At 40.6% G+C, this 18355-nt stretch overlaps 1 protein-coding gene across 3 annotated transcripts in view; it reads right to left on the bottom strand.

The window, feature by feature from the left end:
• TMTC1 (transmembrane and tetratricopeptide repeat containing 1) overlaps positions 1 to 18355 on the bottom strand; it is a 309190-nt gene that overhangs the window by 274037 nt on the left and 16798 nt on the right. For 2 of the 3 annotated variants that reach the window (XM_021092123.1, XM_021092125.1), the window contains exons 2-3: positions 12186 to 12363; positions 1410 to 1483 (exon numbers count right to left, since the gene is read on the bottom strand). In XM_021092123.1, coding sequence (XP_020947782.1) covers positions 1410 to 1483; positions 12186 to 12363 — 252 coding nt within the window. Of the gene's footprint in view, positions 1 to 1409; positions 1484 to 12185; positions 12364 to 17507; positions 17593 to 18355 lie in introns of those variants that run through there. The other variant, XM_021092124.1, reaches the window with a different exon arrangement.

Genomic DNA, 18355 nt, shown 5'->3' with positions numbered 1-18355 from the left:
CTGAGCCACGACAGGAACTCCCTCATTTCCTTCTTGATCCCAGGTCTAAACTGGTTTACAACAGGTTTCTCAAGGTCAGCACCAATGGTGTCTGAGGGAAGATGACCCTGTTGTAAGGGTTGTCCTGCTCACTGCAGGGTCCTTGGCCTCTCCTCACTAAGTGCCGGATGCACCTCCCCAGTTGTGACAAAAAAATATCTCCAGACATTGCTCACCTTGCTCATAGGGCAAGGTGAGCAAAAGAGTGTTCCTCAAAATCACGGGGCTGTGTAAGATGTCAATGAACTGACCTGAAGATCAGGGGTTCACAAATCCTTAAACACACACCCCTCCACAGAGCAGGGCACCATGGTTCACTGGACCCTACTTTCTGGGTCACACTCTGAGTCACCTGTCCCCATTATACTCTCTTTTTAACCCTTTCTTTATATGGATATGTCACAACACAGGTGAGAACCTGATCCCATTGAGGGGAAAAGGAGCAATATAATAGGACAACATTTTCTTGCTTTTCAGTCTCCCCAAACAAGGAACTTTTGGATTTTGCTGAAAAGATATGTAAATTGGAAAAAAAAAATTACAGTTGAGAAATACTATTTTCAATTCAGCCTTGTTATTTTAAGCTCTGAGCTACTTTTAGGAGGATAACAAAGAGAGGGGAAAAAAATGTGGGACCAAAATTAAAAGAAGTTAAACAAATCATGGTTAAATAGGAGAGAGGATTACACCCTGTATATTTTGGCTCAGAGCTAAAATTTCAAATTCCATTGTCATAAGAAACTATAAGTAAGAGGAATCAAGAAGCAAGAGTTTTGTTTTTCTCAGCATTGGGATAACAGTCCTCTTTTTTTTTTTTTTTTTTTTTTTTTTTTGGTTTGGTCTTTTTAGAGCTGCACCTGCAGCACATGGAGGTTCCCAGGCTAGGGGTCCAATTGAAGCTATAGCTGCCAGCCTACACCACAGCCACAGCAACGCCAGGTCCGAGCCACATCTGCAACCTACACTGCTGCTCAGGGCAATGCTGGATCCTTAACCCACTGAGTGAGGCCAGGGATCGAACTTGCAACCTCATGGTTCTCAGTTGGATTCATTTCCGCTGCACCATGATGGGAACTCCCAGGATAGCAGTCCTCTTAAAAGGCTATGACATGGTCCAGAATGTGGCTGGAAGAGAGAAGAGCCTAGCATTTGGTAAGGAGAGGGTTTCCTACCTCAGGTCTCCAAGAAGGTCGCTGGGCATTTCACAGCCAAGAAGCCCTTCTTCTCTCTCAAGGCCAAGAAGCTCTCCTCCTCTCTCAAGCAGAAGCTCTCAGAGTACACACACACACACACACACACACACAGAGCAGAAACTCTCAGGGGACAACACGACTATAATCACAGAGAAGGGCACGCTTAGCTACACATACCTATTGTAGGAGAGAAAGGCCAACAGAAACAGTAGGCACGCCAACACGTCTGCTCTGCCAACAATCCCAGCCACCTAGAAAGTTTGAAAATAAAAATCTGAGAAAACTACTTTCAGAGAACCATTACAGAAATGTACTTGTCTTTAGAGGAAAGAAAGGAACAATACATTAGAAAACACATTATTTTCAAATTCTGGTACATGACTTTGGTTGGCCTATATATTTAACAATAATTTTATAGAAGGAAAAATGAGGAAGGAAGGGGCAAGACTTTCATGCTTAACTTCAGGTTTTAACCTTTCTTCTATTGAAGGTCAATTGGCAGCATCAAAGGATATTCATTCTTTTTTTCAAAAAAAATTTTGAGCAATGACGGAGAGCCAGACACTCTGCTGATCTTTGGGCACCAGACTGCTAATCGAACAGGAAGATGTTTAAGATGAGAAGGAGAAAATGAGATTGGGAATGAGTAGGGACACATGATCCCTATATGTGAGTGTATCTGTGTGTGTATATGTGGGTGTGTTTCTTAGTTCTGTCACTGAAAGGATCTGAAAGCAAGATACAGCAGTATGAACCCATTTCCCCTGAGAGAGGGGCTGGGATATCCCACTGGCAATGAGGGCTAGTGCAGGCTCCAGCCCCAGCACTTCCACAAAGACTAAAGCTGGCTCCACCTGGAACAGCTATACCCTTGGAGAAATTAGGTGCTGATGCAGAAGCCAGAGAAAAATGAAAGTGAGAAAGAACTAGAGCCCTTGAGACATACTGAAGGAGACCCAGAGCCAGATGAGAACCCACCAGTCCTATAGGGAGAACTTGGACCTGCTCCTGCAGGCGTCTCTGAGCCAAGTCAGAAACCAACACCCTGCCTGGCTGGACTTGCTAACTGCTTTTGCACCTGCACATGCAGGAGACTCAGGGTGATTTCAGAAATTATGACCCCTACAAGAAGATGGGATTCTGCAACCATCATCACTTGGTCAGCTCTAGATGTACACCATCAACCCGCTCTCCCACCTGAACTTTCCTCTCCTTCCCTTCTCATTGTTTCTGTTTGTGTTTTCATTAATTTTATTTTTTCTTTCACATTATTTACAGCATGCTCTATTTTATGTTTCAAGTTTAAAATAATAAAATGAAGCTTGTTTCTTATTTTAAATTTTATTGGAGTGCAGTTGACTTACAATGCTGTCTTAGTTTCAGGTGTCCAGTAAAATGATTCACTAATACATATATCCATTCTATTTTCACATATAGGTTATTACAGAATATTGAGTAGATTTCCCTGTGCTCTATAGTAGGCCCTTGTTAATTATCTATTTTATGTACAGTCATGTGTGTATGTTATACCCATCCTCCCAATTTATGACCCCCCCCTCCGGAGGCTTCCCTCTGGTTATCCAAAGTTTGATTTTGAAATCTGAGAATCTGTTTCTATTTTAGAAGTTCTTTTGTAACATTTTTATTAGATTCATACTCATAAGTGATATTATATCTGTCTTTCTCTGTCTGACTTACTTCACTTGGTATGATAATCTTTAGGTCCATCCATGTTGCTACAAATGGCATTATTTCATTCTTTTTTATGGCTAGGTAATATTCCATGGTATAGATGCACTGCATCTTCTTTATCCATTAAGCTTTTTCAAGTTAAGAAAAAAGATATCCCAGTAGAAAAGAGCCATCCTGGCACTAACCACAGGCCCTAACCACAGGCCACTGCTCCACTAAAGAGAACACAGACTCCTTGGAGAAATGGTTGATTCCAGGACTGAAACTTAGAAGATATAAGAGGAGCCTGGATCATCTTCTCATGTTTAAAGTAAGAAACTGCTCAAAAAACAACAGGTGCATGTCACTAGGACAAAGAAGCCAGTAACAATGGGCTCCCACTGACCACATATGAGACAATTTGAACATCATGAAAAGTAAGAGCAGCAGTAAATTATTAATCACTGAAAAAAACTGATATCTATTAGGACATACTGATAATAAATATATGGAAGGATGAATGAATGGATACATACACAAGTACAGGCATACATTCAATAAACAAGTGAATGGGAAAGAATAGAAACCTCTTCCTCACATTAAAAAGCCAGGTCGTAAGTGTAGAGGGAATAGCAGAGTTGAAAAGCAGCCATTTTGCTTCCAGAAGAGCAAGAAACATCACAAAATATCAACTGATGCTAAACTTAAAATGTGAAAGTTTGATGAGAGACAGAATATTTGCAAGGCTTCAAAGCATTCCCTCCTAATTACTTATTAGCTGGAAAAATTAAAAGAAGAACTTTACTATGGAGAAAATATATTACATTGCATCACCCCTTGACTAAGTAATCAAACTTAGCCTCAGCAATACAGGGCACATGAACGTGGCAGCCTCTGCCAGTGACCCCCTGAGGACACTGTTCCTATGCAGTATCCCAGTCAGGGATCCGTGACCTGATATAAACCTGAGAAAACATCAGAAAAGCCCAGGGTGACGAACATTCCATTAAAATATATGTGTATACTTTATATTAATAAAGGATGAAATATAATAATTTATATTGTTTTACATTAAACTTTTATTATGTTTAATATCTTCTAATTTATATTATAACTCATACTACAACATATCATAATACCGAATCTAACATATTTTCATATATTACAAGTATAATATATTGTACTGACATAATATACCATCTATGTATATATTATGTATTCACATTTTATATATTATATTTTATATTTAGATAGTCTCATATTATTACATATATTATTTTATGTTATAAATGTGATATAATTTGCTATCATGTATTATATACATCTATAACATCATGTTATAAAATATATACATTTTATTATATATTCATAGTATAATTATGTGACATAATATATTATAAAATATGATAAATTTCATATTAATAACACTTTATATTATATACATCTTAATATATATTTTATTACATTTATAAGACATAAATGAAGACTGGTGACTATTCTAAACTTAAGACTAAAGAGAAACAATGACTACTGACCTTGGTTTTGGAAAAAATACAAGAAAATTATTAAGATGTAAAGGAGCATGAATTATGCAACCTACTCTCAAATACTTCAGAAAACAAATAACATTTTCTAAAACGTCTTATGGCCACACCTCGGCATATGGAAGTTCCTGGGCCAGGGACTGAATCCAAGCAGCTACTGTGACCTACGTCGCAGCTACAAAACGGGAACCTTTAAGCCAATGAGTCCAGCCAGGGATCGAACCCACACCTCTGCAGCAACCCAAGCTGCTGCAGCCAGATTCTTAACCCACTGTGCCACAGTGAGAACTCCCACAAATAACCTTTTTATATATTGAAGAATAAAGGGCAAAAGGATGGAAAAACAAATGTGGCAAAATGTTAAAAGTTGGAGACTTTGGATAAAAAGCATATCTAGTCATTAGATTTTTTAAGTTTGAAAGTACTTTTTTAACGTGTTGCTTCAGAAAGGGACTGAAACGATAAAGGGGTGGGGGCAGGTGGCCATTTATAAATTTTTGTATTATTTTCCTACTCAAAATGTCTGTACATTTCTCTTAATTTTTTGAAAACCATGAAATAAAACTATAAACAAAAAAAGGGGGTATGGTTCAAAAAATGCTTCAAAGAAAAGGTCACATATGAGGAAAAGATGCAAAGGGAAATGAACCAGCTTGATACTTAAGGCACAGAAAACCACCTCAACCAATCACAGACGACCTGATGTCCACGGTGTGCTGGAGAATCAATCAACGATTAATAGCAGACAGTGGTTTTCTGGCAAATACACCTATAAATATCCTCATATAATGAGCAAACTGTGCAGTCATAAAGGAGATACAAGGACCCATCCATGGAACTAGACCATTCATGGCTTGAATAAACTCTCCCGGCCATCTGAGTGAGACTCAACCTTATTTTCTTTAATTTCTGAGATTTGGGAGTTCCTGTTGTGTCTCAGTGGGTTAAGGATCCAATACAGTCTCTGGGAGGATGTGGGTTCCACCCCTGTCCTCGCTCAGTGAGTTAAAGCTTCAGCATTGCCACAAGCTACAACATAGGTGTAGATCACAGATACAGCTCAGATCCCGCATTGCCATGTCTTGGTGTAGGCCTGCAGCAGCAGCTCTGATTCGACCCCTAGCCTATATGCTGCAAGTGCAGCTATAAAAAGAAAAAAAAAAGAAAAAAAAAACTTCTGAGATTTGGTTTTGTTACCTTTAAAATGAGTATTATACCCCCTACCTCATGTTACTGTTATAATAAGTAAGAGGATATATACAAAGCTTTGTCAGTGTTGGTGCCCTTCTTTCTTTTCATTGCAGAGAAAGGAGGTGGGACTATGCACCGAAACAGCTTTTCCTGTGTGACTTATGGAAACCATCTTTTACTTGAAGGTTTACATGTATAATATTTTCTGTTAACCTTAGTAAATAATCCGATATATCTATTAGTTAAAAATCTCAGGAGTTCCCTTTGTGGCTCAGTGGTTAATGAACCAATTAGGATCCATGAGGATGGGGGTTCAACCCCTGGCCTTATTCGGTGGGCTGGGGAATCCAGTGTTGCCATGAGCTGTGGTATAGGTTGCAGACCTGGCTCGGATCTGGCATTGTTGTGGCTGTGGCGTAGGCCAGCAGCTGTAGCTCTGCTTTGACTCCTAGCCTGGGAATTTTCATACGCTGCATATGTAACTTTAGAAAAAAAAAAGAAAAAAAAAAAAAACCTCAATAAAAAATCATTCAGGAGTTCCCATCGTAGCGCAGCAGAAATGAATCCGACTAGGAATCATGAGGTTGTGGGTTTGATCCCTGGCCTCGCTCAGTGGGTTAAGGATCTGACCTTGCTGTGGCTGTGGTGTAGGCCAGCAGCAACAGCTCCAATTCGACCCCTAGCCTGGGAACTTCCATGTGCCACGAGTGTGGCCATAAAAAGACAAAAGACAAATAAATAAATAAATAAATAAATAAATTTTTAAAAAACATTCAATTACATACCTGCATATGGATAGCAAGTCACATACTGAGAAGCATTCTAGTCTAATAAACAAGAGAAATCTGGACATGGCAGGAGTTTCACTGGCAGTACAGAACTGAAAGCCCTTTCCTAATGTGGCTGTTCAGACCACACACTGTTCACTGATCCATTAATCTATAAGGAATTTGACTGCCAGGTCAGAAAGACCATGGGACAGGTACGGCTTCACCTGAGTATCAAGACCCAGCTCAAATCAGGGTCTATAAAGCAATGCACATGGTTCACCTACGAAGCCCAGATCTGCTCAGTCTACAACACCAAATCTTGAAGCACTGAGCTCGCCATCACCTGCCAGGCCACTGGAAGGTTTAACAGAGTGCCCAGCTCACCAGCAACAAAGTCCTGCGAGAAGGCCAGGCATCTGGACCCAGAGGGACACCCATTACCAAACAACTGATGTGGCCAACTCAGACATCAGCCAGACTCGCAAGCTGATAGTGGGTGTAGCAAGCTGGAGCAAGGCAATCACAAGTCAGGCCAGCAGAACTAATGCCTTAAGGCGCCTGAAGCCCTGCTTGCTTCTCCAGTTGCAGCCAGTGTGTGCTGCTGGCAAACAGTAGTAACAGCGGCATGTGCCAGCTCAATGTGCCCAGAAAGGAAAAATGTAGCGTCCCTAGATGCAGAAGCTCAGAGCGGGTGGTGCTAACACTGAGAGACTGTTGCCAGCTCCAAACCACCAAGCAGTCACCAAACAACTGCTCTGTACCTTGCTAAGCAGGCATCTCTGGGGTCAGCAGGTTATTATTGTCTTAAAAGCAAGGTGTGTGTCATCAATGACTATAGGTCCAGACCAGCCATACCCTGTAATCTGTCAATATCATTTTGCTCCGTCATTGCATGTTTTACTCCAGATAACAGTTTTCCAAGTGCTTCTTCCTATTTGCCACGTGTTGTACCAGCTGGAGGGATAAAACCTGCCTCAAGAAGAGTTCCCGTCGTGGCTCAGGGATAAGGAACCTGACTAGTATCCATGAGGACATGGACTCAATCCCTGGCCTTGCTCAGTAGGTTAAGGATCTGGTGTTGCCATGAGCTGCGGTGTAGGTCGCAGACTCGGCTTGGATCCCATGTTGCTGTGGCTGTGGCGTAGGCTAGCAGCTACAGCTCCAATTTGACCCCTAGCCTAGGAACCTCCACTTGCCATAGATGTGGCCCTAAAAAAAGAAAGAAAAAAAAAAAAGAAAACCTGCCTCAAGGGGTTAGCATCTGGTGGGGAGTCAAAAGAAGGTATTCAGATGATATAAGGACACTGCATGTGCCATGAGGAGCAATCACTGCCATGAGAAGACTGAGGTGATTCATTTCATCTGTAGCATCTGGGAAGGCCTTGTGGAAAGGCTGGCCTTATTCACTGAGACTCAAAGGTCAGACAAGGAGGACTTTAGGAAAATCAAGAGGGAGGGATGACTCCTGGGCCAGAGAGGGACTACCGAAGCATCCGAGGCAGAGGAAAGAGAGTCTGCAAGCACATGGGGTGTTTCTGGAAGGGAAGGTGTAAAGGGATAAGAGCATGGAGTAAAATGACAGCTGGGTGGGAGGGGGCAACAGGAAGCAGAGACCAAAGGACAAGTTGGAGTCCCTGGGGCTTGATTCCAAGACAATGCAGGCTGAGCTATAGGACACTGAGAGCTGCAAAAGGACTTGGTCAAAAGTATACAGCTTGTATTTCTGCCCTCAGGCTGCAGGCTTCCATCACCAATGGAGTAGTGATAACCCTGAACTATATTCTCTAACAAATATTTAAACATTTGAAAAAAATAAGTAAACACAATTGAGTAGAATTCAAATAATGTTACATTCACATCTCCTAGCAGGCTTAACAGCATCAAATGCGGAAATTGCCAATTAAGGTCTTAATTTGCCCCCCCAAACTTGCTATTTTTTGGAATACCTCTTATCAGATTTGTATAAAGTATACCATATGTAGAAAGCTATGAACCATTTTTCGGCAAAATGAGTTCTCTTGGTGTCAGATTAATAGCGTCAGTGAACGCCAGACTGGCTGATTAGATCATGACCAATCTTCTCCCAATTGTGGAAATGTGAACTTTAACCTCCAACTCCATGTGTCAGCATTTCTTGCTCTTGCTTTTGACTTGACCTAAGTGCATTCCTCCCAACTAGGAATGTCTCTATGATGATTGTTAAGGTTGAATTCTCACAGGAGAATTACAATGATTTTCCCCATTTTCCCAATGTCTCTCCTGATTTTTCTCATGGTTCAGGATTCAGGAAAACATAAATTTCCCAAGAAATATACTGTCAGGAAACCCAAAAATCACAAGGCCTTCAATGAGGAAAGCTCTGGGTCTACCTTATTCATTGCTATGGCCCCAACTGAGTGATTTTATTATATTCACTGAAATACTTGCTGAAAAATTAAGTAAATAAATGAACGTGTTCCTCTCTACTTAAATTGGAAATAATTTTTCCCTTCGCTGGAATTCTGGCTTTACTACAACATATTGCTCTGTCTGGTATGTATGTGCATTTTCTTTGGCTTTTCTAGGAGCTTATGAACAAATTGTGAGTAGGGACCCCACAGGCCACCCACATACCCCCTTGGCATCTACCAGAGGGTAGGTACTCATTAACCAAGCAAGTACTGATTAACTATTTGTTGACTACATAATTAAGAAACTCCTTAATAATATCAACATTTAAACTAAACTCTCTTCCCCAAATTTAAATCCTCCATTCTTCCTCCATAATTTATGGTCCCATTTTTGTCCTTTCAGGAAGGGAAAATACAGCCTACTATCTCTTTCTTTCATCATTCTTTTAGAAATAACTTTTCACTATGTTTTCATAATGCACATTTTTTTTCTATTTCTCTGTCCTCCTCCTTAGAAACTTGAACTAAAATCTATAACTAAAGAGAACTACTATCTAAAACTCTTGATTTTACTTTCCAGTATAAATTATTATGTAGGTCCAATTTCTTTGCCTTCTTACACTCCCCCATCTCCTGTGAATGCATGCAGTTTCTCTAGCATTTTTCCCTAAATAAATGTTCAGCTCTCAGACTCCTTTGCCCCTATTAATTCTGTATGGAATTTTTTTTTTTTTTGATTGTACAAAAGCTGATTGAAACCTTTTCTCTCTCTCTTTTTTTTTTGGTCTTTTTTAGGGCCACACCTGAGGGATATGGAGGTTCCCCCAGGCTAGGGGTCCAGTTGGAACTGTGACTGCTGGCCTACTCCACAGCCACAACAATGCCAGATCCAAGCCGTGTCTGCAACCTACACCACAGCTCATGGCAACGCAGGATCCTCAACCCACTAAGCGGGGCCAGGAATCAAAGATCAAAGCTGGATCCTCATGTATACTACTCAGATTGGTTTCCGCTGAGCCACGACAGGAACTCCCCAGCATTTCTTCTTAATGTGCCATATAGTTATGTTTTAAAACATTCTATTTATCATCTCTCTCTGTGATAAAATGCATATACAATTAAATTTACATTTTAAATCTCCTGTGATCACAAGCACCTAAGTGCTGAATTTTCAATTTTATATTATTTTTCCAGTAAGTATTGTTATTCAATTGTTCCATATATCATAAATAAGGAAAAAATGACAAATAATTATTAAATATAAAAATACACTTCTCAATAATACAGGTATAGCAGGTTTCTTTTTAATAAATTCAGGTATCTATGACTGAGTATTATCTTTTGTTAGACTAAGAAAGCATGGAGCATCAATTCTATTTGTAGCTGCTGTATTTAAAGATTAGGCACAAGAATGAGGACAGAAGGAGTTCCCCCAGTGGCTCAGTGGAAATGAATCTGACTAGCATCCATGAGGATGCAGGTTCAATCCCTTGGCCCCGCTCAGTGGGTTAAGGATCTGGCATTGCCGTGAGCTGTGGTGTAGATCAAAGATGCAGCTCTGATTTGACATTGCTATGGCTGTGGCATACACCAGCAGCTACCGCTCTGATTCGACCCTTAGCCTCCTGAACTTCCGTATGCCACAGGTGTGGCCCTAAAAAGACTCACACACAAAAAAAAAAAAAGAAAGAAAGAAAAAAAAAAAAAAGAAAAGAAAGAAAGAAAGAGAAAGAAAAGCAAAGCAAAGCAAAGAAAAGCAAAGAAAAGCAAAACAAAGAAAAGAAAGAAAGAATTAGGACAGAAAAGCCATGTTATAACAGTGATTTGATTCTCTGAACACCTAAGTTATCAGACAAATCACAGTAATACCTCATCTTGCATAACATTTAATGATCTACCATCTAACAATGGTAGTGGGTTCTCCTTTAACCTGCTAGAAAGCAGAGTTGAAGCATATCAATCATTAGAGCCACATATCATTAAAGTCATTTGCTTTTACAGTGTCTCAGAAATACAGCAAAAAGGCTTGATGGAGACTTTGCAAAAGACTATCAACTTACACTTTATAGTGTTCTACTTACAGCCACCTTGTTCAGTCCAAATTACTCAGAAAGGGCTGGGAAAATTCCCTTAACAATATAATTCTTTTATAAAATGATTTTTTTCCTTATCCCTCTCTCTAAATGATACTTGTGTCAAAACTTTGGGCTGACAGATTTAGGATTTTGTTTGTGGCAAATGCCCATCATATAGCCTAACCAGTCCTCATTATGAAACCAATTGGCCAAATCACACTTCTTGTGTCAGATCAAATGTATTATGCATCCCCATGATAACTCCGTCACAGACTGCCATACCCTACTTCTAGCACCATGCTGTATTCTTCATGGAAATAGGTACAGACAGGAAGCCCTACTTTGGGTTTATGATGCCTGAATTAAAGCAGGCTTGGCTGACACCAATATATCAAATTATTCCATTGTATGGTGTCTGTCTGTATCCCTGGGGTACAGTAGATTCTAAGGTATACAAGACATTCCTTCTTTTTTAAAAAATTAAGAAAAAGGCCATGAGAGGGGAGGAGGGAAAAGAGAACCACCTTGACACCTTTCCCACACAGGTGTCTTCTCAGATCCAGATGTACACTGTAGGTAAGTGTCCAGATGCAAAGTGAGGCTCTGGAAACAATTATTTTAAAATTGTGGTACCCATGTACCCTTGAAAAGTCTTCATCTACCCCTAGCAAGACACATAAAATAAACCAACCATGGTTACTGAGATGAGCTGGATGACTCCATCTTTGTGTATGACTAAGTCCATATTTGAAGTAAGACTGAAAGATCTAAACTATCCATACTTTCTAAATAAATTTCCTATCACCCACCAAAGAACTACAATTCATACTAAATAACTTGGAAAACCACTGGAAAGTCTCCTAAGTGTGTCTAACTTAAAGAATGTCAGTTCAACTTTTTATAGGCTTACCTACCTCATCGCACTTACAGTTCTGCAACATAAATATTATAAATAGCAGGCAGAGTGAGAAAAGGTTAAGAAACTGTAGAGCGTGAACAATGAGTCAGCATGATAGGTATCTCAAAATGCCCCTTGCTGCTTAAAACACATTAGGACTTAAATTTTCTGCAAATAAAGACCCGTGGTCATTTATTACTACCTGTAATAATAACAGTGGTTATTTAGAAAAGCAGTTAAATCCTGGCTGTGCAATAAAGGCCATCTGAACATTCAAAAAGAAAAGTTATCAGGCAGAATGATTTATATATCAAATAAACACTTTGGTAGAGCTTTAAATTCCCATGATTTCAAAAGGAGAAAAAGATCACTGTTTTTTGCTTCATTGTTTCACCGAGTTCCAATGATACTCACCGCCTCAGTGTGAACAGGATGCACAGCAAAAAGCAACGCCGTAACAAAAGCTAGCCCACGATTTTTGAAGACAGTTTTGTCACAGGTGTACATCAGCACGAGAGTCACTAGGCAGTGTAAAATGACATTTACTGCATGGAAGTAGAATGGGTTCATGCCAGTCAAAAAGATGTTTAACCTATAAAAACAAACACAAACCGAATTAGCTACAAACAGAACAGAAAGCACAAGGACAGCAGAGGAAATGCATCATTTTAAAAGATAAGCTACAGGAGTTTCCGCTATGGCACAATGGGATCAGTGTCTTGGGACCACTGGGATGTTGTGGTTCGGATATGATCCCTGGCCACAGGGCGGCCAAAAATGGAAGTAAAATAAAATAAAATATTAAAAATAAAAATAAATAAATACAAGGTAAGCTATGGTGTTCCCACTGTGGTTCAGCAGGTTAAGAACCCAACATAGTGTACCTGAGGATGTGGGTTCAATGCCTGGGATGGCTCAGTGGGTTAAGGATCCAGTGTTGCCCAGAGCTGCAGTGTAGGTTGCAGATGAAGCTCAGATCTGTGTTGCAGTGGCTGTGGCATAGGCCTGCAGCTGCAGCTCCCATTCAACCCACCCTTAGTCCAGGAACTTCCATTTGCTGCAGAGGCAGCCCTAAAAAATTTTTTTAAATAAATAAAAAATAAAAGATAAGCCATGCAAGTATTTTTAAATGACTCCCAATATTAAGTTACTCTCTATATTTGAGTATACATTTTTGCCCCTGTAAAAATTTTGCTATCTGCAGAAATCATTGCAAATGCACTACAATATTACATTACTTCAGGAAAATCTGTGGCCTCAATGAAAAGACAAGCAAGTAGGCAGGGAACCCCTCACTCTCTGGCTCATGCAAACACCCCATACTCTTCCTTCACTGCCAACTCTTCTGAAGCAGCTAAGGGTTCAGAGGCAAGTCCACAGCACTGTGGATGGGAGCCACTGGAGATGAGAAAGACACCGTAAGACTGGAACAGTGGTCGTGGCTGGGACAAGCCAGGCATGACTCTGTTCTCTCACCCACAGTGCCACCAGGAACCAAATGACCAGATGGTATGCACACGGAATCATAGTGAATTACCACCCCCACATTGGATCTGTAGGGCACCTACACGCTATTACCAGTGGCAGGTGAAATTATATGGATGAGAAAGAGGATAGCATTTCAAAATCTGAATGAAATGTTTTCCCACAAAAATTCCTATAGATCTCACAAACTGAATTCTAGGATGACAGCAAAAAAACTGAAAAGAGAACCATGAAGAGATAGATGGGAAATTTATTGTTCAACATCTTAAGAAATACTTTCCTGAGATAGAAATGCACAATAGAGAGACTTCTGCAGATAGCCTTTAATTTAAGAGCAGGACAGAATGTTCCCAATTGAGTGTATAGGGTTATAGAAAAAATACAATTGTATAGAGTATGGTTTTTTGGGGAGAACATATACACCCTAAATGGTATTGCTATGTGTCTATACTCCAGCCCGTTTTACCAAAACAGTAATCCCACATTTCGATTCTCATGCTCTTGATCTGCTTCTCTTAGAGAAACACCTCCTCTTTGCCAAAAGCCATTGAGAATCTAAACGTCAACTTTAGCAATGGCATATGCATATTCCAAATACTTGGACTGATTCATGCACAGCATTAGCCTACAGAATTTTAAACATCTCAAGCTTTATTTGGACAGATGAATCTCAATGTCGTAGTTAGTAATCAACTCTATTTTCATTCCCACTGAAGTCATCATGGTCCCAACGAAGCCTGGGAAAATGAATTCTGTGTGGGATCCAACTCCAGGGCTCCAATGTAAGATTCAGCATGTCTGTGATGGCAGACCCATGAGTCTGCACATAGCAAGAGCCACTGGAAACCAGAAAGCTCAGGATGGTGGAGCTGTGAGGAGGACAAGACCAAGTCCCCATCCTCGGAGAACTCGGGTACAGTTCCGTGAGAGCCCCCCCGCCCCCCAGGTTGATTTTACACTGTTTTCCCCTTCATCAGGCTGAGTTTTCCAGACCAGTTAAGCCATGCATTGAGAAGTCATTTACATCTTGTCAATGAGGGAAAACATCTTTGTGAGGTGAGTGGGTGTCCAATCTGAAAGGTCTCTAGGTTGTCAGCATGTACCAAAGGCTCTAAAAATGAACACACCCTTTGGAGTTCCCACTGTGATGCAGCGGGTTAAGGTTCCAGCATTGTCTGTGAAACAATGCAGGTTCAATCCCAGGCCTGGCACAGTGGGTAAGGATCTAGACCTACACCCCAGCTGTGGTGTAGGTCCCAGCTCTAAGAAAGAAAGAAAGAAAGAAAGACGGAAAGAAGGAAGGAAGGAAGGAAAGAAAAAAAGAAAGAAAGAGAAGAAGATTTAAAAAAACGAAAAAACAAAAATTACACATCCTTTGGCCAAAAATTCCACTTCTAGGAATTTTCTGTCAGGAAAAAAAACCAGGAAAGTACTCATACATAGATAGATGATAGATAGATATAAATACAGATATAGATACATATATATATATGAGATTGTGATATTCTAAGAATTATATACATTGGTCTTCATCCCAACTCCTGGTCAGAGATCCTAAAACCTTTCTATTTGCTTAGCGATAAAGATGCTAAGAACATCTTTTGTTTAAATATCTGGTCTCTGCCCCCAAGCTCCTGGCACCTAGAGCCTAAATTCCTTGCAATGTCCTAAGTGATAAAAGTACCAGGAGCACCTTTTGTTCTAATATTCGCTCTGGAACCCCTCAAAATTCCCCAGGGGACAGGCGTGTCCCTTGTTCCAATGAGGTGACTCTTACTGGGCTCCTGAATAGCTTCAGATGGGAGCCAGTCCCTGGAAAGACCACAAAGACCACAGGTGATGAGAAGCTTGGAAATTTCAGGCCCATCCCCATTCCTGGGGAGGTGTGAGGTGAGGGAGACTGAGTTCATAATCAACCATACCTCTGAGAAGCTTCCATAAAACCCCCTGAACTATGGGGTTCAGAGAGCTTCCAGTTTTGTGATGCAGCCAAGTCCTCGGGGACACAAGCTCCTGCTCTCAGGACCCTCCAGACCTTGCCCTGTGCATCTCTTCATCTGGCTGTTTATCTGTAGCCTTCATCAAACCCTTCACAATAAAATAAACTGGTAAGCATAAGCATTCCCTGACTTCTATGAGCCATTAGAGCAAATGATTAAACCTGAGGAGGGGGTCATGGGAACCCCCAACTAGTAGCCCGGTCAGACATGAACGTGGGGGCCTAAGGACCCAGTGATTTCGACTGGCCTCTGAAGTGGGGGTGGTCCTACAGAACTAAGCCCTTGACCTGGAGTATCTGAAGCCAACTCCAGGTAGAGAATGTCAGAACTGAATTGAATTCTAGGGCACCCAGCAGGTGTCGGAGAATTGTTCGGTGTGGGAGTAAACCCACACATCTGGTGTCAGAAGTGTGTGAGCATGAGTAGAGGCAGAAAGAGGAATGTACCTACCAATGTACAAAGACACATCTCACTGTGTGAGTTATAAAAACGGCAATAAAGAGAAAGCACAACATCTATTAAGCCAAAACTCTCATGTATTTGACTCTTCCCATAGATAAATAATAGCACTGTTTTTAAAAAGAAGATAAAAGACCTGCTACTTTTTCTCTGAAGCAAGTATTTAAGTGTCACATTCTCTTACAAGAGACCTGCTATTTTTCCAATGTATTTGTTATGCAACCATCTGAAAAGTAAAAGCATCATTAAAGATGATGCTATTACTCTATTACCACAATTTTATGAGGTACTTAACATACTTTACTTTCCCCTTCCAAAACGTTATGTAAAAGTAGGCATGAGTCACCTTTCTGGCCCATATGTATCCTATCTGAAAATGTGCAGATGTTACCCACATAGCTTATTTCTGGAAACTGGTTAGGACAGAGTGTTTGGTATTTTAAGTGAATTCCATAAGATTCCAAAATACAAAAGTAAGTTGCTGGATGGGAATCACTGTAGTGATAAGGTAACAGTGTGAAAGCCCCTCACATGGCACTTGAAACTTCTGACTCCAAGCTTTGAGAAATTACCGAAAACCTAGAACAGGAGAGTTTCCCAAATGTCTATAAAGATGGAATATGAACTCTCCAAACCATAAATAATTTAAGATGAAATGATGATGATTTTAGAATGTATTCTCTTTGTGATCTCTGGGAAAAGAATCTGGGAACTCATACGGGCTCCAAAAAGGGAACTGGGGGGTTCCTGTTGTGGCTTAGTGGGTTAAGAACCCAACTAGTATCCAGAGCTTGATCCCTGGCCCCTGTCAGTGGGTTAAGGATTCAGCATTGCTGCAAGCTACAGGATAGATCGCAGATGCAGCTTGGATCTTGTGTGGCCGGCAGCTGCAACTCCAATTTCCCCCCTAGCCCAGGAACTTCCATATTCTGCAAGTGTGGCCCTAAAAAGAAAAAAAAAAAAAAAAAAAGTGATGGGCGTTAGCTCGTTAACCTCACATGTTCATAAGAGAAGGGACGTGACAGGTGTATTAGATCTTTATTTATCAGGCATTAATCAGAATCTCTCAGAATCGCCTTGCATACAAGATAGAATAAGATAGATTTGCACAAACCAAAGAGTGGTGAATAATAAATCAATGTCTTCTCAGATGGAGAACCCCCAGTGTATGTCACAGGATTCTGATATTATCTCTGGTCTACCCATTACTTTTATCAAAGACTTAAATGATTCTCTGGTTTTCCATGAGCCAAGTCTTTAGAAGGCCTGCAAGGCCTGCATCAGGGAAGAAGATTTACTTTATGGGAAGACTGGCTGAGCTTCACAAAGAGTTTAAATGCCTAATTGTGTGTTTGTTAATTCCAACAGGATTAGACAGAAAATGGGTAAGAGTAAAGACCCACACTTGGACATAAAAGAGAACACAAGACTTGCAAGCCAGATTAAAACTCTGCAGATTAAAACTCTCAGGTACTGTCCAAGGCCTGTTAGTTAACCTAGAGTTACAGCATCCTGGCTATTCAAACAGACCAAACCATCAACACAGATAGTCAGGGAACTGTGGAAGTCACTCTGTTTCATTTCAATTCACTCCAACAAATATTTATTGAGCATCAACTAGATGCCAGGTATAATGTCAGGCCCAGAGATACAAAGAAAAGGCATGGCATCTGCTACTAAAGAGTTAACAGTATAGTAGGAGAAAGAGAGAGATAATTAACAGTCAGTGAGAGAATTCTAGCAGTAGGAGAACCTACCAGGTGCAGAGATATGGAAGAAGGAGGTGTTCTACCTGCAGGTGGGAGGGGTTAGGTGGGTGGTGGTGTTGGGGGCAGCAGCCCCTTGGGATGCTACTTAAATGCTGGAGTATCTTCACAGGACAGCTCCAGGATGCTGGGGGCTGGGGGTCTCAAAGTGATGTCTCAGGAAGTGGGGACACTCAACCTGGAGAAAGAGGACAGACAGAAATGATGCCAAGTTCTCCAGGGAGAAAGATCTTGGGCATATTTATGGCTAGATCCCCAGGGTCTAGGACAGTGCCTGGTTCATACTGGTCATACAATGTAACCAGTGATTTCATATAAAAATGTCCAGCTTATTTTCAAATATCAGAAGACCGGGCAACTCTCCAGGCCCCCATGGCTGCATAGAAATACCTGGGTACTCACTTAGATGGCAAAAGTACTCCCAATTTGCCACCCGGTCTGCCAATGGCTGGGAGGAAGACTTCAGCTCAAAGAAAGATGTAATAGTTAAGACTAGAATCAGTGTTAGGATATCCAGAAATGTCCATGCAGAAGCATGATAAGAGCCTACCTTAAAAACCATCTAGAAGGAAGAGTTCCTCAGGTTCCATGTCAGCTGGAAGACACTTTCATTAGAGCACGGAGACAGTTTTTTAAAACACTTTTACTATATTTCTCAAATGCTATGAGCATTTTCTTCAAACATCATAAGAATTAATTTTTTATTATTGTATGCATCTCACTTCACACACAGTAGATACTCACACTATTGTATATGGAATGCATGATCAACGGGAATCTGCTGTATATAGATAGCACAGGGATCTCTACCCAATATTTTGTGATAACCTATATGGCAAAAGAATCTGAAAAAGAATGGATGTGTATATACATA

The sequence above is a fragment of the Sus scrofa genome, chromosome 5, assembly GCF_000003025.6.
Source record: "Sus scrofa isolate TJ Tabasco breed Duroc chromosome 5, Sscrofa11.1, whole genome shotgun sequence".
Classification (NCBI taxonomy): domain Eukaryota; kingdom Metazoa; phylum Chordata; class Mammalia; order Artiodactyla; family Suidae; genus Sus; species Sus scrofa.
This window is presented reverse-complemented; position numbering and strand designations above follow the sequence as displayed.